This window comes from Mustelus asterias, chromosome 2 (genome assembly GCF_964213995.1).
Source record: "Mustelus asterias chromosome 2, sMusAst1.hap1.1, whole genome shotgun sequence".
Classification (NCBI taxonomy): domain Eukaryota; kingdom Metazoa; phylum Chordata; class Chondrichthyes; order Carcharhiniformes; family Triakidae; genus Mustelus; species Mustelus asterias.
In genome coordinates this window covers 1,895,724-1,916,844 of record NC_135802.1, presented here as the reverse complement: position 1 = coordinate 1,916,844, position 21,121 = coordinate 1,895,724, and the positions used below count along the sequence as shown (strand labels likewise).

Here is a 21,121-nt window from a genome sequence, read left to right as displayed (position 1 = left end):
CCTTCATGAACTCATGCTGCGTCTGACCAATGGGACAATTTATATCCAGATGTCTCGCTATTTCTTCCTTGATGATAGATTCAAGCATTTTCCCTACTACAGAAGTTAAGCTAACCGGCCTATAGTTACCCGCCTTTTGTCTACCTCCTTTTTTAAACAGTGGCGTCACATTTGCTGTTTTCCAATCTGCGGGAACCACCCCCAGAGTCCAGCGAATTTTGGTAAATTACCACGAGTGCATTTGCTATTTCTCCCGCCATCTCTTTTAGTACCCTGGGATGCATTCCATCAGGACCAGGAGACTTGTCTACCTTTAGCCCCATTAACTTGCCCAACACTACCTCTTTCGTGATAATGATAGTTTCTCGGTCCTCACCTGCCATAGCCTTCCTGTCATCAATTTTTGGCATGTTATTTGTGTTTTCCACTGTGAAGACCGACACAAAATACCTGTTCAATGCCTCAGCCATTTTCTCATTTCCAGTTATTACATCCCCCTTTCTCATCCTCTAAAGGACCAATGTTTACTTTCGCCACTCTTTTTCGTTTTATATATTTGTAGAAATATGCTGCCTCGATGCTGCTTGGGCTGGAATGTTTCAGCTATGAAGAGAGGCTGGTGAGGCTGGGGTTGTTTTCCCTGGAGGCTTTGTATCTGAATGCATGAAGCATTTGAAATAAAATGAATGAGTTAACGGCACAAATAGAGAGAAATGGGTCTGATTTGGTGGTGATTACAGAGACACGGTTACAGAGAAAGCCGGTTTGGGAATTGAATACTCAAGGGTTCTCAGTATCTCGGAAGAATAGACAGAAAGGAAAGGCGGTGCTGTCGCTTGTTACTGCAGCATCAGGTGCTGCAGTGAGAAAAGCAAGAGGCACCTGGAGATCAAAGCATAGAATCAGTCTGGCTGGAAATAAGAAATACAAAGGAAAGAACTCCCTGGTGGGAGTATCCAAAGCTCCCCCAACAGCAGCACTGCAGTGGGGCACAATGTAAACCAGGAAACTCTGCAAGAAAGGTACGGCAGTAATTATGGATCATTTTAATATACACATGGACTGGATTAATCAAATTGGCAAGGGTAACCTGGAGCAGAGTTCATTGAATGTATTAGAGATTGTTTTTTGGAGCAGTATGTTGTGGAACCAACCAGGGAGCAGGCTAGTCTGGATTTGGTATTGTGTCATGAGCAGGGATTAATTAATGACCTCATAGTTAAGGATCCTCGAGGGAAGAGTGATCATTGTTTGATGGAATCAACATTCAGCTTGAGGGTGAGAAACTCGAGTCCCACACTCACATTCGGGAGTTAAACAAAGATAATTATGTCGGTGAAGTGGGGAAAAACATAAAGATGGGGACCTGACCCATAAAATGTCTGCCTGGCACATAAACAGTCACCTGGGAGAGGGACATGAAGCAGGCACTGACTTCTGGCGCAGACAGCTACTTGAAATTAAAACATGAAGGACAGACAGTTATTTACATGCAGGGAACCAATACTGCAGGAAGCCAGGGCTTGAGGCTCTTTTAAAATAAGGACAGACCCGGGACAATAGGGTCTGATAAAGAGATTAGCCACAAATGGGAACGGGAATACATGAATGCAGGAAAACCAATTACTGTATGTATAGACCGAAACTAAGTCATTGATAGTCACTGAAAGAGGAAATGTATCCATTCTATGAAACAATGCGATGTTAAAAGCCAATGTCTGTATATGTCTGGCTGTAACGATGTGTTAAACTATCGATCCTACTCAGCTATAACGATGTGTTAAATGGCTAATGTCCGGACTATCCATTGTCTGAAAAGTATAAAAATGAACCACTCCTATTGTATCATTGAGAGAAGGGAGCTGCCTGGTGTACTGCGGAGAGCCAGTGCCTTTCTCCACAAAGCTTCGTTAAATAAAACTGTATTGTTGAAACCTGCAGTCTGACTCCGGTGGCAATTTTCCCACAACAGTCGGCGTGAGGACAGACTTGGCCCTGGTGGACTGGGCCACTAACCGGATCGATACTCTGGCCTTCGGATCCACATTCCAGCCTCTGGATCGACACTCTAGCTTCCGGATCCACATTCCAGCCTCCGGATCCACATTCCAGCCTCTGGATCAACATTCCAGCCTCCGGATCGACACTCCAGCCTCCGGATTGACACTCCAGCCTTCGGATCGATGCCCCGGTCTCCGGATCGACATTCCAGCCTCTGGATTGACACTCCGGCCTCCAGATCAACACTCTAGCTTCCGGATCGACACTCCAGCCTCCGGATCGACACTCCAGCCTCCGGATCGACACTCCAGCCTCCGGATCAACACTCCAGCCTCCGGATCGACATTCCAGCCTCTGGATTGACACTCCGGCCTCCAGATCAACACTCTAGCTTCCGGATCGACACTCCGGCCTCCGGATCGACACTCCAGCCTCCGGATCGACACTCCAGCCTCCGGATCGACACTCCAGCCTCCGGATCGACACTCCAGCCTCCGGATCAACACTCCAGCCTCCGGATCAACACTCCAGCCTCCGGATCGACACTCCAGCCTTTCGATCGACATTCCAGCCTTCGGATTGACGCTCCGGCCTCCGCATCGACATTCCAGCCTCCGGATCGACACTCCGGCCTCCAGATCCATACTCCAGCCTCCGGATCGACACTCCAGTCTTGAGATCGACTCTCCGGCCTCCGGATCGACACTCCGGCCTCCGGATCGATCTCTCAGCCTCTGTGTTGTAATTCCGGGTCCATGGTTTATCAGTGATTTCTCTGGATTGTCCCTCCTGTCTCTGGATCAATGTTGCTGGTCCACTCTCTGTATTACTCCACTCTCTGTATTACTCCACTCTCTGTATTACTCCACTCTCTGTATTACTCCACTCTCTGTATTACTCCACTCTCTGTATTACTCCACTCTCTGTATTACTCCACTCTCTGTATTACTCCACTCTCTGTATTACTCCACTCTCTGTATTACTCCACTCTCTGTATTACTCCATTCTCTGGATTACTAAAATCCGGAGGCTGGATATAGTATTTCCCACAGCCACCAGATTGTTCTCGCACTTTACAGTGAATAAAATCATTTAAAATCACGTCACTATTGCAATGTAGGGAACATGGTAAAAACTGGATGGCAGGGACAGGTTGGACCAAAGGGCCTGTTCCGCGCTGTAAACCTTTATGAGTCTATGGCTAATCTGGTGCGCTGAGTGACTAGCCTCAGCACAGATCCCGGGATTCCCAGTCCGAGAAAGGACCCGGTTGGCACTGCTGGCTTTTCCTGCCAGATGTTCAACACTTCAAGAACAGCAATGCTGTGGGTGAGGCCCACACGGTCACACGCTGGCGGGAGATTGGGGCACTCTTTTTAATCCTGTTCGAGATCTAACACTGGGAACCTTCTCCCCCATGGACCTCGCCACAGAGAGCCCCCCCGCTCCCCCTGCACTGGTGAGGGGGTATCCGCTTGTGGGGAACGATACAGTGGGGGATCTGGGGAATGATATTGAAATGTGTTTAATGAGGCTGTCAGTGTTGCTGGATTGAGCCACGTTACATCAATGGCGATGGGTCATCGCGCCATGAGACCTCGCCAGAGATAATCGACTTTTCGGCCTCTGGTGTGATTTGGCATCCCGTCGCAAACGATCCAAAATCCCGGCCAACATTCCAAATCCATAGGACCCTTCCAGAGAAAGAGGATTATAGAAATGTAATGAATGATATAGTTGGCAAGGGTGGGCAGAATGGAGGGTCAGGGAGAGATTGGCAAAGATATCACAGACATAAGGCCATGCCAGGGGGGGAGGAGTGATTATTGGTGCGATTTCGGCCTGAAGACCGTTAATAGCGGCATAAAGATCAGAGCAGAGTGTGGAGAATGAAGCTCTTTGCTCAGAGGTATCAGTATTCGACAGTCTCTGACAAGTCAAGGCAAACATTAAGGAGGCATTTCTTCACACAGAGTGTCAAACTCCCTATCACAGGCCGGATGAAGCAGAATATTGATGTGTTTACGGGAGGCTTGTTGTATACACAAGGGAGAAGGAACAGAGCGATATGGAGAGCAGGATAGGAAGGAATCATTGTTCATGTGGGAATTAACACTGGCACAGAACAGTTGGATGGAATAGTCTGTTTGTGCCAGTGGATTTGACAGAATACAGCATTGGCTTAGAGCTGGCAGCCTGAGTCCAATCACTAGGCCTTCCACTGACCAGACTGCATCAGGCTTAATGATTTCCCCTCTCCCCCCTGTCTCCCCCTTCCACCCTGTCTCCCCTTCCCCCGTCTCCCTTCCCCCATCTCCCTTTCCCCGTCTCCCCTTCCCCCCGTCTCCCCTTCCCCTGTCTCCGCTCCCCCCATCTCCCCTTTTCCCGTCTCCCCTTCCCCTCCGTCTCCCCTTCCTCCCGTCTCCCCTTCCCTCATCTCCCCTTCCCTGTCTCCCCTCCCCCGTCTCCCCTTCCCCTCCGTCTCCCCTCTCCCGTCTCCCCTCCCCCGTCTCCCCTTCCCCCTGTCTCCCCTCCCCCCATCTCCCCTCCCCCCTGTCTCCCCTCCCCCCATCTCCCCTCCCCTGTCTCCCCTTTCCCCTGTCTCCCCTCCCCCAGTCTCCCCTCTCCCCCATCTCCCCTCCCCCTCGTCTCCCCTCCCCCCGTCCCCCCTCCCCCCGTCTCCCCTCCCCCTGCCTCTGTCTCTGTCTTTGGTAAGAGTTTTAACAACACCAGGTTAAACTCTTACTGTGTTCCCCCCAGTCCAACGCCGGCATCTCCACATCATGTCTGTCTTTGGTGACATGGAACTAGATTTGTTTAATTGTTTCCGTCGTGACTTCAGTGTTAATTATTGTTGGGGCCTACTTGATGGGCTGAAGGGCCTTTCCTGTGCTGTCCCACTCTCCGGGGTGGGACTTTCCCAGCCGCGCTCGCCCCAAAACCGGAAAATATCACCCAAGGTCAACGGACCTTTGCATGTTCTCCCCCCCGCCCCCCCCCTCCCGCCCGCTATGATTCCCGTGGCAGGCGGGACCCCTCTATGACTATCCAGGGATATCCACCATTCGATTGATGTCACTCGGAGCAGAGCTTGCTCCCGTTACTATCCCAGGGAATATTCTGCCGGATTTGCTGCTGTTTAAATCTTGTCCTCTGGCCACCAGTTTATATCTTTAGTTGTTTCAATTCCTTGTCTCTACTCATTGCTCATTTATGTTTCCAGTTCAGGCTAAGGACACGACAGCACTGGATATTTTTGCATTTGGAATCTGTGCCTTGGAGGTAAGAATCTGGGAGAAATGCTGGAGCAGAAACCTGTCACAAACTTCTACACCTCTATCCAATCTCCCCTCACTCTCCTTCACTCCAACTAGAACAACCTCAGCTTTTGACAAGGTTCCCCATGGCAGACTGGTACAAAAACTAAAATCACATGGGATTTGGGGTGGGCTGTCTAGATGGATACAGAACTGGCTTGGTTATAGAAGACAGAGAGTAGCGGTGGAAGGGTGTGTTTCAGAATGGAGATCAGTAGCTAGTGATGTTCCGCAGGGATCAGTGCTGGGACCTCTGTTGTTTGTGGTGTATATAAATGATCTGGAGGAAAATGTGGGGGGTCTGATTAGTAAGTTTGTGGATGACAGGAAGATTGGTGGAGTTGCTGATAGTGCCGGGGATTGTCAGAGGATACAACAGGATATCGATAGATTGGAGACTTGGGCACAGAAATGGCAGATGGAGTTTAATCCGGACAAATGCGACATGATGCATTTTGAAGGATCAAATTTAGGTGTGAATTATACTGTAAATGGCAGAACCCTGAGGAACATTAACATACAGAGGGATCTGGGCGTACAGGTCCACAGGTCCCGAAAAGTGGCACCACAGGTGGCCAAGGTGATTAAGAAGGTATATGGCATGCTTGCCTTCATCAGCCGGGGCACTGAGTACAGGAGTTGGGAAATCATGTTGCAGCTATATAAAACCTTGGTTAGGCCGCATTTGGAGTATTGCGTGCAGTTCTGGTCACCGCACTACCAGAAGGACAGGGGAGCTTTGGAGCGAGTGCAAAGAAGGTTCACCAGGATGTTGCCTGGTCTCGAGGGTGTCGGCTATGAGGAGAGGTTGAATAAACTGGGATTGTTTTCACTGGAAAGATGGAGGCTGAGGGGAGACCTGATAGAGGTCTACAAAATGATGAGAGGCACAGACAGGGTGGATAGTCAGGGGCTTTTTCCCCAGGGTGGAAGTGTCAATTACAAGGGGGGCACAGGTTCAAGGTGAGAGGGGGAAAGTTTAAGGGAGATGTGCGGGGGAAGTTTTTCACGCAGAGAGTGGTGGGTGCCTGGAACGCGCTGCCAGAGGAGGTGGTGGAAGCAGGAACATTAGCAACATTTAAGAGGCATCTGGATGGGTGCATGAATAGGGAGGGAATAGAGGGATACGGACCGAGTAAGGGCAGAAGGTATTTTTTAGTTCCGTTTGGGCATCATGATCGGCACAGGCTTGATGGGCCGAAGGGCCTGTTCCGGTGCTGTACTTTTCTTCTTCACTGAACCTTGTAACTAAAATCTCTCATCCCTGGAACCATTCTGGTCTCAATGTCCCTCACATCCTTCCTAAAGTGTGGTGATCAGAACTGGGGACTATCCTCTAGTTGGGGCCTAACCTCTAAGACTCTATGACTCCATAACCAGAGCTTTAGAAAGATTCAGCATTAACTTCCCTGTTTCTGTACTCAACAACTCCATTTATGTAGATCCGCACATAGGGCATTTATGTGCGGATCCACAAGAGACGGGTGAGATCCTAAATGAATATTTCTCATCAGTATTTACTGTTGAGAAAAGCATGGATGTTAGGGAACTTGGGGAAATAAATAGTGATGTCTTGAGGAGTGTACATATTACAGAGAAGGAGGTACTGGAAGTCTTAAAGTGCATCAAGGTAGATAAATCCCCGGGACCCGATGAGGTATATCCCAGGACATTGTGGGAGGCTAGGGAGGAAATTGCGGGTCCCCGAGCCGAGATATTTGAATCATCGATAGTCACGGGTGAGGTTCCTGAAGATTGGAGAGTGGCAAATGTTGTGTCTTTGTTTATAAAGGGCTGCAGGGAAAAGCCTGGGAACTACAGGCCAGTGAGCCTCACATCTGTGGTGGGTAAATTGTTGGACGGTATTTTGAGAGACAGGATCTACAGGCATTTCGAGATGCAAGGACTGATTAGGGACAGGTCAGCATGGCTTTGTGAGTGGAAAATCATGTCTCACAAATTTGATTGAGTTTTTTGAAGGGGCAACCAAGAAGGTAGATGAGGGCAGTGCAGTTGATGTTGTCTATATGGACTTTAGCAAGGCCTTTGACAAGGTACCGCATGGTAGGTTGTTGCATACGGTTAAATCTCACGGGATCCAGGGTGAGGTATCTGAATGGATACAAAATTGGCTTCTTGACAGAAGCCAGAGGGTGGTTGGAGAGAGTTGTTTTTCAAACTGGAGGCCTGTGGTCAGCGGTGTGCCTCAGAGATCAGTGCTGGGTCCACTGTTATTTGTCATTCATATTAATGATTTGGATGAGAATATCGGAGGCATGGTTAGTAAGTTTGCAGATGACACTAAGATTAGTGGCATAGTGGACAATGAAGAAAGTTATCTCCAATTGCAACGGGATCTTGATCAATTGGGCCAGTGGGCTGACGAATGGCAGATGGAGTTTAATTTAGATAAATGCGAGGTGATGCATTTTGGTAGATTGAACCAGGGCAGGATTTACTCAGTTAATGGTAGGGCATTGGGGAGAGTTACAGAACAAAGAGACCTAGGGGTACATGTTCATAGCTCCTTGAAAGTGGAGTCACAGGTGGATAGAGTGGTGAAGAAGGCATTCAGCATGCTTGGTTTCATTGGTCAGAACATTGAATACAGGAGTTGGGACGACTTATTGAAGTTGAAAGAGACCACACTCATTGAAGTTGTAAGGCCACACTTGGAATACTGTGTACAGTTCTGGTCACCCTATTATAGAAAGGGTATTATTAAACTGGAAAGAGTGCAGATAAGATTTACTAGGATACTACCGGGACTTGATGGTTTGAGTTATAAGGAGAGGCTGGATAGACTGGGACTTTTTTCTCTGGAGCGTAGGAGGCTGAGGGGTGATCTTATAGAGGTCTATAAAATAATGAGGGGCACAGATCAGCTAGATAGTCAATATCTTTTCCCAAAGGCAGGGGAGTCTAAAACGAGAAGGCGTAGGTTTAAGGTGAGAGGGGAGAGATACAAAAGTGTCCAGAGGGGCAATTTTTTCACACAGAGGGTGGTGAGTGTCTGGAACAAGTTGCCAGAGGTAGTAGTAGAGGCGGGTACAATTTTGTCTTTTAAAAAGCATTTAGACAGTTACATGAGTAAGATGGGTGTCAAGGGATATGGACCAAATGCGGGCAATTGGAACTAACTTTGGGGTTTAAAAAAAGGGCGGCATGGACAAGTTGGGCCGAAGGGCCTGTTTCCATGCTGTAAACCTCTATGACTCTATGTCTCTTCTGAAACCCAGGATCCCAAATGCTTTGCCAACCACTCCCACAATATGTCCTGACACCTTTAATGATCTGGGTACACAAACCCCCAGCTCCCTCTCTTCCTGCACTGTGTAACTCTATATTTGCAGTGGCGGATTAACCATTAGGCTGAGTAGGCTTAAGCCTAGGGGCCCGGAAGGGAGGGGGGCCCAAGAGCAAAGAAAAATTGGTTTAACCCTTTTAAGGGTGAATAAATTTTCATAACTATACCTCGTGGGTGAATTAATATAACAAATACCTATAAATAGAAGAGCTTCACCCCAGACTTGTACTATATGCAAATAAATACAAAATAAATACAACAAAGAGTTTATTGTCATGCTATTACATGTATACATACTTATTTTAGTGCTTACTTAGTTACATATAGTACTTTTTTCAACATTCACCCTTACATAGTGTTAGTCCCACACCACAGCACGATGACTGTCACCACTGTCTCCACTGCTATCAATGTATCATCAAATTCACGATCATCATCTGATAATTCACCAACATCAACATCAAAATCCTCGGCATCTAAATCACTCCCACTATCATCACTGCATAATCCATGTACTGTACATGATACATCGTACAACGATATAAGTTATCTAACGTCACTTAACGCCACTTTATTCTATTCAACGAAGGATGGGGCAGGGGGCAAGGTCAAGGGGCCTTACTAAAGCTCAGCCTAGGGGTCCGGGTGGTAGTTAATCCGCCACTGTATATTTGCCTCTCTAGATCCTTGCTGCCAAAATGCATCACCTCACACATCTCTGTATTCAATCCCTCTGTCACTAGTTTGCCCATTCTGTGAGTCTGTCTAACCTGTTGCAGCTAATCTGTATCATCCTCACTGTTGGCCACTCCTCCAAGTTTGGTATCATCAGAAAATTGAAATTTGATTCCATATTCCAAGATCCAAGTCATTTATTATAAATCAAAACAATCCACGGTCCCAGCACTGACCCGTGGAGAACATCAATGTCGATCGACCACCCTCCAGTCTGAATAATAATCATCTCCCATCACTCACTGTTTCCTGTCCTTAAACCAAATCTTTGATCCAATTGGACATTGATTCTCTTATTTCATAAGCCTCAATTTTGTTAACCAGCCTTTCCTGTGGCACTTTGTCAAACACTTTCTTAAAATCCATATCGACAAAATCTACTACATTCCCTTCATCAACCTTCTGTTACTTTATCAGAAAATTCAATTCGATCAAATAAACATGACCTGCCTTTCAAACTCCTGCAGGCTCTCCTGAATTAACTCAAGCCTCTCCCATCGCCTTCCCTTTCTCCTGGTTATTAAGACTCTGGCTGGGATTTTCTGGCTATGTCGAGTCAGATCCCCCACAGGGGATGTGACAAGCTGTTCAAATCTCCACCGAGTTCGGCAGGACTGGAAGATCGCACTGGCGGGAGAGGACAGAATATTCCGGCCTCTGTGTCAGTCTCCATGTCTCTTTGTGCCAGTCAGTGTGTGACTGTGTATCACACTCTGTGCACACTTGCGTGTGGTTTTGCTGTGATGTTAATGTCCTTGAGGTAACCAGACACCAGTGCATTTGATGGTTTCCCTTCTGTTTGCTGTTATTCCACCAGATGGCTGTGTTAGAGATGCAGAGGAATCCGGACAACAGTGTGCCTCCCAATTCTATCCCGAATGCCAGCCAATCCCTCGAGAATCCTCTGATGAAGGTGAGAACTGGTGCTAATGTGGAGTGACAGGGCCATTGGCAGTATAGATTCTATAGTGTGAGAGGAAAGGCAATTGGTCTTAAACTGAGAGAGGAAGGAATATAATCGTGTTCTGAGAGAGGGGAGGATTTATATCCTGCATTGTGAAATGGGAAGGATATATTTATATCTTTGGTGAGACAACTTGAACATGTTAAGAACATAAGAAATCGGAGTATGAGGAGGCCATTCAGCCCTTCAAGTCCATTCTGCCATTCAGTGAGATCGTGGCTGATATATTTCAGAACTATTTTCCTGCACTATCCCCATATTTCTTGGTATTTTTAATATTTAGAAAGCTTTGAATGTGCTCACTGTTTGAGATTCCACAGCCCTCTCCGGCAGCAAATTCCAAACATTCACCACCATCTGAGTGAAGAAATTCCTCCTCATCTCCATTCTAAATGACTTGCACCTTGTTCTGAGACCGGGTTCCCTTGTTCTAGACTCACCAGCCAGGGGAAACATCAAAGAACAAAGAACAGGAACAGGCCCTTCGGCCCTCCAAGCCTGCACCGATCATGTGGGTTCCTAAACAGACCATTCTTTTGTATCCCTCTATTCCCAGTCTGTTCATGTGGCTATCGAGATAAGTCTTAAATGATCCCAGTGTGTCTGCCTCAACCACCTTGCTTGGTAGTGCATTCCAGGCCCCCACCACCCTCTGTGTAAAATACGTCCCCCGCATATCTGTGTTGAACCTTGCCCCCCTGACCTTGAACTTGTGACCCCTTGTGTTTGTCATTTCTGACCTGGGAAAAAGCTTCCAACTGTTCACCCTATCTATGCCCTTCATAATTTTATAAACTTCTATTAGGTCGCCCCTCAACCTCCATCTTTCCAGGGAGAACAACCCCAGTTTACCCAATCTCTCCTCATAGCTAATACCCTCCATACCAGGCAACATCCTGGTAAACCTTCTCTATACTCTCTCCAAAGCCTCCACGCCCTTCTGGTAGTGTGGCGACCAGAACTGGACGCAGTATTCCAAATGTGGCCTAACCAATGTTCTATACAGCTGCAACATCATGTGCCAACTTTTATACTCTATGCCCCGTCCAATAAAGGCAAGCATGCCATATGCCTTCTTCACCACCCTCTCCACCTGTGCTGCCACCTTTAAGGATCTGTGGACTTGTACACCCAGGTCCCTCTGTGTTTCTATACTCCTGATGGTTCTGCCATTTATTGTATAGCTCCCCCTTACATTAGATCTACCGAAATGCATCACTTCGCATTTATCTGGATTAAATTCCATCTGCCATTTCTCCGCCCAATGTTCCAGCCTATCTATATCCTGCTGTATTCTCTGACAATGTTCATCACTATCCGCAACTCCAGCAATCTTTGTGTTGTCCGCAAACTTACAAATCCTTCCTGCATCTACCCTGCCGAGCTCTGTAAGAATTTGAGATGGGGCTGAATGAAATCACCTCTCATTCTTCCAAACTCCAGAGAATAAAGGCCCAGTCTATTTACTCGTTCCCCTACCCCAGGAATTAGATTGGTGAATCTTCACTGCACTCCCTATACGGCGAGTATACCTTTCCTTTAATAAGGAGACTAAAAGGGCACACATTACTCCAGGTGTAGTATCACCAAGGCTTTCTTTAATTGCAGTGAAACATCTTTCCTCCTATACTCCAATCCTCTTGTGAGGATTATGAGAGACATGGACAGAGTGGATAATCAGAAGCTTTTTCCCAGGGTGGAAGAGTCAATTACTAGGGGGCAGAGGTTTAAGGTGCGAGGGGCAAGGTTTAAAGGAGATGTACGAGGCAGATTTTTTACACTGAGAGTGGTGGGTGCCTGGAACCCATTGCCGGGGGAGGTAGTGGAAGTGGATACGGTAGTGACTTTTAAGGAGGTCTTGACAAGTACATGAATAGGATGGGAATAGAGGGATATGGTCCCCGGAAGGGTAGGAGGTTTTAGTTAAGTCGGGCAGCATGGTCAGTGCAGGCTTGGAGGGCTGGAGGGCCTGTTGCTGTGCTGTCATTTTCTTTGTTCTTTAAAGGCCAGCATACCATTTGCCTTGTGTTGTCACCTCTCAAATCCATGCCCATCCTTCCTGGAACTCCACGTTTGAATCCCTCCTATTTCTCCGCTACATACTGCCCGACAGTAATATTAGAAATCAGTGTTAGTTTACACATTTGTGTTTATTTATTCGTGGGATGTGGGCTTTGCTGGCTAGGTCACCATTTATTGCCCATCCCTAATTGTCCTTGAGAAGGTGAACCACTGCAGTGCTGTTTGGGAGGGTGCCCAGGATTTGGACTCAGTGATGGCGATGTATTTCCAAGTCAGGATAGTGAGTGACTCGGAGGGGAATCTCCAGGTGGGGGTGTTCCCAGATATCTGTTGCCCCTTGTCCTTCTAGATGTGTAGTGGTCGTGGGTTTGGAATGTGCTGCCCAAGGAGCCTTGGGAGAGTCCGTGGGGGGGGTAAAAATGCTGGTCAGGAATTCCCGAGCCCAGTCCTGGCGTTTCTGATTTTCACTAAAACCTTTGAAGGTTGTGAGCTGCTCTGTGATGAAAGCCTGAACTCAGCACTCCCTCCCTGGCTGGTTCCGTTACAGAGATGGGCATGACATAGCGTTATGAAGCGGAGGTTGATTTCCTCTCTCAGAACTAACACGTAACCACTCAAAGAGAAGCAGCTCGCTTCATAATCTGTTAATATGTGTGAGTAATATCTGCGCTTCAGCAACTTTTAGTGGTTGCATCAAAATAACTACCTGTGACTCTCTCTGTAAAATTAACAGGTTACATAGAACATAGAACATTACAGCACAGTACAGGCCCTTCGGCCCTCGATGTTGCGCTGACCAGTGATACCAATCTAAAGCCCCTCTAATCTACACTATTCCAATATCGTCCATATGTTTATCCAATAACCATTTAAATGCCCTTAATGTTGACGAGTCCACCACTGCTGCAGGCAGGGCATTCCACGCCCTTACTACTCTCTGAGTAAAGAACCTACCTCTAACATCTGTCCTATATCTCTCACCCCTCAATTTAAAGCTATGTCCCCTCGTGCTAGCCATCACCATCCGAGGAAAAAGGCTCTCACTGTCCACTCTATCTAATCCTCTGATCGTCTTGTATGCCTCTATTAAGTCACCTCTTAACCTTCTTCTCTCTAAGGAAAACAGCTTCAAGTCCCTCAGCCTTTCCTCATAAGACCTTCCCACCATACCAGGCAACATCCTGGTAAATCTCCTCCGCACCCTTTCCAATGCTTCCACATCTTTCCTATAATGCGGCGACCAGAACTGTACGCAATACTCCAAATGTGGCCGCACCAGAGTTTTATAAAGCTGCAACAGGTTACACTTCATTTATCTAATTAACAATAAACAGGTTAATTAATCTATTAACAAACTGAATAAAACACGATTCTAATGGAATGCTGGTTAGATAATTACAATTCCCACTCATTAACAAATACAATAGAATTTTTAGTCACTCTCAAAATACAATCAGGTTTGTTGACTTCCAGAATGTTCTGTCCTCTTTGTTGACTTCGCCTGTGTTCCCTTGGTTTGTTCTTCTGAGGTGAAATGAGACTTTCTCTTAAGACATAAAATGTGTCTGTTACACTGGCAGAAAGTTGCTGTCTGCCTGTGTCTGTCTCTCTGAGAGAGCTGTGAACCTGCGGCAGGCTGCTGGCAGAGGCAGTTTGGAGCTGGCAGCTGGTGTTCTACCCCCAATGACATACAAAAATTTGCCACAATAGGATTGGTTTACAGGTTATCAAAACATCAAAATTCAAATCTGATAGGCTACTGCTTTTCAAATGCCTATTTCAAATTGATTGGTTAAAATTCAAAACCATGTTCTGATTCAAATGCTAAAGCCTGTTACAAAAGAACATAAGAACTAGGAGCAGGAGTGGGCCATCTGGCCCCTCGAGCCTGCTCTGCCATTCAATAAGATCATGGCTGATCTTTTCGTGGACTCAGCTCCCGCCCGCTCACCATAACCCTTAATTCCTTTACTGTTCAAAAATTTATCTATCCTTGCCTTAAAAACATTCAATGAGGCTTCAACTGCTTCACTGGGCAGGGAATTCCACAGATTCACAACCCTTTGTGTGAAGAAGTTCCTCCTCAACTCAGTCCTAAATCTGCTCCCCCTTATTTTGAGGCTATGCCCCCTAGTTCTAGTTTCACCCGCCAGTGGAAACAACTTCCCTGCTTCTATCTTATCTGTTACCAAAGCAACCCTGTTGTTTTTGCCTCTCAATACAATGTTTCACTCTGGGTACTGGGCGCACGTGCAGCTCTTCAGTACAGAAGAAAACAAAACCACCTTTTAAACAGACAATTTTGCAACTCTTAGCATTTTACAAGTATTTATAATTTTCGCAAACACTAACTTCACAACACATAGTCCACCCTAATTTTCATAGAGTCAGGCCAGTTTGTTACTGAGTGGTTCCTTAGAGAAGTCATGAACCATAGTCTGCATGAGGGAACCTTTTAAAAGATAAACTCAAAAGGTCTTCCTCATCTCCCTCATGCGAATATATGCCCCCTGCCCACCCTCTCTGCCCCCTCATCTTCCCCCATACCAAACTATAGCACTTTCATGCACATTCATGGCACAGAACCAAGGAATGCCATTGGTTGTGTAATTTGCACTTTATTGTTTTTTAAAAACTCCTTTTTACTGCAGGCTAATAAAAGTGTCAATTGTCCAGACACATGATAGTGTCAATAGCTGAAACTGCAAGCACTTGAAACCACTTTGTCTTGTGAAAAAAACATTGTAAAATTGATAGAGGAGATCAGAGAGCCAGAGCTGTCACTCAAGCAATGTTTTCTCTGGGGCTCAGCTGTTTCAACAGTCTAATGGATTCTGGGCTCTCAAGCCAAGAAGACATAATGGGATTTCAAGGGTGAGGGTTAGAGATCTTACTTTTTTCATTATAGCTGGGACAAAGTCCCACAGCTGGGAGGCGGGGCTTTTAGACAGCCCACCCGGGTACCCCGCAGACTCTGTGGCTGCTTCTGAAGCTTTCCTGGGTTGGCAGCACTGCTTCCCCATGGAATGAAAATCCCAGCAGGTCGAGCGAAGCCAGATATTTTCCCCACAAGGATGAAAATACAGGCTCATGTTGCTGGTCTTGTAACCCAGAGGCCCAGGCAGATATTGTGGACATGGCTTCAAATCCCAACCAGGCAGTGGTGGAATTCAAATTCATTTAGTTTCAAAATTGGGAAAATAAAAGTCAGTCTCAGTAGTGGTGACCATGAAACTATCATCAATTGTCTTAAAAACCCATTTGGTTCAGTAATGTCCTTTAGGGAAGGAAATCTGCTGTCCTTACCTGGTCTGGCCTACATGTGACTCCAGAGCCATAGTGGTTAGCTCTCAACTGCCCTCTGAAATGGCCTAGCAAGCCATTCAGTTGGTATACATGTATTAAAAGGTTGGTGTATATGCTGTACTATTGGAGTGGATGATGTATATTTTACATGGTGAAAGATATTGAGGCTGCATCTGGTTCAGTTAGGATAATGCAAAAGAACCCCGGGCCTCATTTCAATTCCCCAAGTAACTGTTGTGTGTTTCCCTGGTTTCAGGAATTTATCCAGAAGTGCTTGGCTCGAGACCCCTCGCAACGACCAAGTGCCCACGACCTTCTCTTCCATCGAGTTCTCTTCGAGGTTCACTCACTCAAACTGTTGGCTGCTCATTCCTTCATCAATAATCAGTGTGAGTGGCTTGTGTACATACAGACGGCACTGTCTGAGAAACACCTACTCATATCCCCAATACCTCCTTCATAGCTGGCTCAGTGTACCTCCCTCATCCCCAGAGCTCCGGCTTTATTCCCAGGGGTCTCAGGGTTGGAACCCCTTTTCCTGGGTGTGGGATGGTGGGGGGACTGGGTGGGGGAGAAGGAGAAGTCCGAGGGCTTTCAATTCCCATTTCTGGCTCTCTGACCCCGGGGTCCCAAGCTCCTGTTTTGTGGTTCTTGATTGCGGGTGCAGAGGGGAGTGGTGAAGGGTGATTTTTCAGGCTGGAGGGAGGCACAGAGACACTCAGGGTCAGTATGAAGGTCACTGCTCTTCTTTATATATTAATGACCTAGACATGAGTACACAGGGCAGATTATCACAACTTGTAAATAACATCAAATTCAACAATGTATTAAATCATTAAGAGCAGAAAAAGAAACTTCAGGAGAATGTTAACCTGCTGATAAAATTGGCTAACAATTGGGGGGGAAAATGAGATTTAATACGGAGACGTGTGAAATATTTCATTTTGGAGAGGGAGAGAGAAACAGATCTGCAGGGAAATCTCAGAGTGTAAGAAGTATAGAGGAGTGACATTTCAACATGGAAAATGTTAAAGGCTGAGATGGGGGGGAATATCTGAACTTCCTGGTGCAGTCTATTCTCAACCCAACTGGAAAGGGGCATTGTTGGATCTGGTGCTGGGAATGAGATGGGCCAAGTGTCTGGGGAAATATTTGGGTAAGAGTGATCATTGTATCATCAGATTAGAGTGGTTCAGTGGCACACTGCTGCCTCACAGCGCCAGGAACCCGGGGTGGCACAGTGGTTAGCACTGCTGCCTCACAGCGCCAGGAACCCGGGGTGGCACAGTGGTTAGCACTGCTGCCTCACAGCGCCAGGAACCCAGGGTGGCACAGTGTTAGCACTGCTGCCTCACAGCGCCAGGAACCCGGGGTGGCACAGTGGTTAGCACTGCTGCCTCACAGCGCCAGGAACCCGGGGTGGCACAGTGGTTAGCACTGCTGCCTCACAGCGCCAGGAACCCGGGGTGGCACAGTGGCACACTGCTGCCTCACAGCGCCAGGAACCCGGGGTGGCACAGTGGCACACTGCTGCCTCACAGCGCCAGGAACCCGGGGTGGCACAGTGGTTAGCACTGCTGCCTCACAGCGCCAGGAACCCGGGGTGGCACAGTGGTTAGCGCTGCTGCCTCACAGCGCCAGGAACCCGGGGTGGCACAGTGGTTAGCGCTGCTGCCTCACAGCGCCAGGGACCCGGGGTGGCACAGTGGTTAGCACTGCTGCCTCACAGCGCCAGGAACCCGGGGTGGCACAGTGGTTAGCACTGTTGCCTCACAGCGCCAGGAACCCGGGGTGGCACAGTGGTTAGCATTTCTGCCTCACAGCGCCAGGGAGCCGGGGTGGCACAGTGGGTTAGCACTGCTGCCTCACAGCGCCAGGAACCCGGGGTGGCACAGTGGTTAGCACTGCTGCCTCACAGTGCCAGGAACCCGGGGTGGCACAGTGGTTAGCACTGCTGCCTCACAGCGCCAGGAACCCGGGGTGGCACAGTGGTTAGCACTGCTGCCTCACAGCGCCAGGAACCCGGGGTGGCACAGTGGTTAGCACTGCTGCCTCACAGCGCCAGGAACCCGGGGTGGCACAGTGGTTAGCACTGCTGCCTCACAGCGCCAGGAACCCGGGGTGGCACAGTGGTTAGCACTGCTGCCTCACAGCGCCAGGAACCCGGGGTGGCACAGTGGTTAGCACTGCTGCCTCACAGCGCCAGGAACCCGGGGTGGCACAGTGGTTAGCACTGCTGCCTCACAGCGCCAGGAACCCGGGGTGGCACAGTGGTTAGCACTGCTGCCTCACAGCGCCAGGAACCCGGGGTGGCACAGTGGTTAGCGCTGCTGCCTCACAGCGCCAGGAACCCGGGGTGGCACAGTGGCACACTGCTGCCTCACAGCGCCAGGAACCCGGGGTGGCACAGTGGCACACTGCTGCCTCACAGCGCCAGGAACCCGGGGTGGCACAGTGGCACACTGCTGCCTCACAGCGCCAGGAACCCGGGGTGGCACAGTGGTTAGCACTGCTGCCTCACAGCGCCAGGAACCCGGGGTGGCACAGTGTTAGCACTGCTGCCTCACAGCGCCAGGAACCCGGGGTGGCACAGTGGCACACTGCTGCCTCACAGCGCCAGGAACCCGGGGTGGCACAGTGGTTAGCACTGCTGCCTCACAGCGCCAGGAACCCGGGGTGGCACAGTGGCACACTGCTGCCTCACAGCGCCAGGAACCCGGGGTGGCACAGTGGCACACTGCTGCCTCACAGCGCCAGGAACCCGGGGTGGCACAGTGGTTAGCGCTGCTGCCTCACAGCGCCAGGAACCCGGGGTGGCACAGTGGTTAGCGCTGCTGCCTCACGGCGCCAGGAACCCGGGGTGGCACAGTGGTTAGCGCTGCTGCCTCACAGCGCCAGACAGCCGGGTTCGATTCCCGGCCTTGGGTCACTGTCTGTGTGGAGTCTGCACGTTCTCCCCGTGTCTGCGTGGGTTTCCTCAGGATGCTCCAGTTTCCTCCTATGCTCTGAAGATGTGCGGTCAGGTGGATTAGCCATGATTGATGTGGGCATTGGGCGGAGGTGGGCCTGGGTAGAGTGCTCTTTCGGAGGGATGGTTCAAACCCGATGGGCCGAATGGCCTCCTTGTGCACTGTCGGGATTGTGTGGAAGATTTAGATTAGTAATGGAGACGATCAAGGAACAACCTAAAGTAGAACTTCTAAATTGGAAGAGGGCTAATTCCAGTGGGATTAAAGTAAAATGGAACCAGAGACTAACAGGAGGAACTGGAATGGAACAATGATCTTCAATGAAGCAATGCTTCAGGTACAGGCTAGGTATAGTCCAATCAAGGGGAAAGGCAAGGGATCCAAAAATAGGACCATTTGAACAGTTACATGGGTAAGATGGGTATAGAGGGATATGGACCAAACACGGGCAATTGGGACTAACTTAGGGGTTAAAAAAAGGGCAGCATGGACAAGTTGGGCCGAAGGGCCTGTTTCCATGCTGTAAACCTCTATGACTCTGTGACACATCTCTGTATTCAATCCCTCTGTCACTAGTTTGCCCATTCTGTGAGTCTGTCTAACCTGTTGCAGCTAATCTGTATCATCCTCACTGTTGGCCACTCCTCCAAGTTTGGTATCATCAGAAAATTGAAATTTGATTCCATATTCCAAGATCCAAGTCATTTATTATAAATCAAAACAATCCACGGTCCCAGCACTGACCCGTGGAGAACATCAATGTCGATCGACCACCCTCCAGTCTGAATAATAACCATCTCCCATCACTCACTGTTTCCTGTCCTTAAACCAAATCTTTGATCCAATTGGACATTGATTCTCTTATTCCATAAGCCTCAATTTTGTTAACCAGCCTTTCAAAGAACAAAGGACAAAGAAAATTACAGCACAGGAACAGGCCCTTCAGCCCTCCAAGCCTGCATCGACCATGCTGCCCGACTGAACTAAAACCCCCTACCCTTCCGGGGACCATATCCCTCTATTCCCATCCTATTCATGTACTTGTCAAGACGTCCCTTAAAAGTCACTATCGTATCCGCTTCCACTACCTTCCCCGGCAACGGGTTCCAGGCATCCACCACCCTCTGTGTAAAAGATCTGCCTCGTACATCTCCTTTAAACCTTGCCCCTCGCACCTTAAACCTCTGCCCCTTAGTAATTGACTCTTCCATCCTGGGAAAAAGCTTCTGACTATCCACTCTGTCCATGCCTCTCATAATCTTGTAGACTTCTATCAGGTCTCCCCTCAACCTCCGTCACTCCAGTGAGAACAAACCAAGTTTCTCCAACCTCTCCTCATAGCTGATGCCCTCCATACCAGGCAACATCCTGGTAAATCTTTTCTGTACCCTCTCCAAAGCCTCCACATCCTTCTGGTAGTGTGGCAACCAGAATTGAACACTATATTCCAAGTGTGGCCTAACTAAGGTTCTATAAAGCTGCAACATGACTTGCCAATTTTTAAACTCAATGCCCCAGCCGATGAAGGCAAGCATGCCGTATGCCTTCTTGACTACCTTCTCCACCTGCGTTGCCACTTTCAGTGACCTGTGTACCTGTACACCCAGATCCCTCTGCCTATCAATACTCTTAAGGGTTCTGCCATTTACTGTATATTTCCTATCTGTATTAGACCTTCCAGAATGCATTACCTCACATCTGTCCGGACTTTGTTCTTTGTACTTTGTCATGTGGCACTTTGTCAACACATCCTTAAAATCCATCTCAATAAAATTCACCACATTCCCTTCATCAATTTTCTCTGTTACATTATCATAAATTCACAGAACCCCTACAAGGGCAGAAGGAGGGCATTCGGTCCATCGAGTCTGTACCAATCTCATCCCACCCAGGCCCAGGCCCTATTCCCATTACCCCATACATTTACCCTGCTAATCCCCCTAGGACACTAAGGGGCAATTTTATCATGGCCAATCTACCTAACCTGCACATCTTTGGACTGTGGGAGGAAACCGGAGCACCCGGAGGAAACCCACGCAGACCCGGGGAGAAGGTGCAAACTCCACACAGACAGTGACCCAAGCTGGGAATCGAACCCGAGTCCCTGGCGCTGTGAGGCAGCAGTGCTAACCACCATGCCGCCCTCCTCTATTAATCAAGCACCGAGCTGCCATCTACAATACATACCAACTTCCTTTGTTACACAAATCTCTCCAAGTGCCTTGTGATTTTATTTTTCTCCGATTATTGTTTTGAAAACTCTGCATCAAGGCACAGTCAGACAGATGTTTGATCGACAGAGGGGGAGCGAGGGCTATGGGGGGCAGGCAGGAAAGTGGAACTGAGACACAACCAAATCAGAGTAATCCTATTGACTGACAGAGCAGGCTCGAAGGGCTGAATGGCCTATTCCTGCTCGTATCCCTGCTCCTATGTTCCTAAAAGTTCGGCCCCAACTAGAGAATAGTGTCCAGTTCTGGTCATCCCACTTTGGGAAGGA

At 48.4% G+C, this 21,121-nt stretch overlaps 1 protein-coding gene across 1 annotated transcript in view; it reads left to right on the top strand.

The window, feature by feature from the left end:
- Nucleotides 1-21,121, top strand: part of LOC144504318 (nuclear receptor-binding protein 2-like) — a 135,885-nt gene that overhangs the window by 94,055 nt on the left and 20,709 nt on the right. Inside the window, exons 9-11 of the mRNA XM_078229473.1 lie at nucleotides 5,225-5,283; nucleotides 10,178-10,273; nucleotides 15,909-16,041. Of these exons, the coding sequence (XP_078085599.1) occupies nucleotides 5,225-5,283; nucleotides 10,178-10,273; nucleotides 15,909-16,041 (288 nt within the window). The remainder of the gene's footprint in view (nucleotides 1-5,224; nucleotides 5,284-10,177; nucleotides 10,274-15,908; nucleotides 16,042-21,121) is intronic.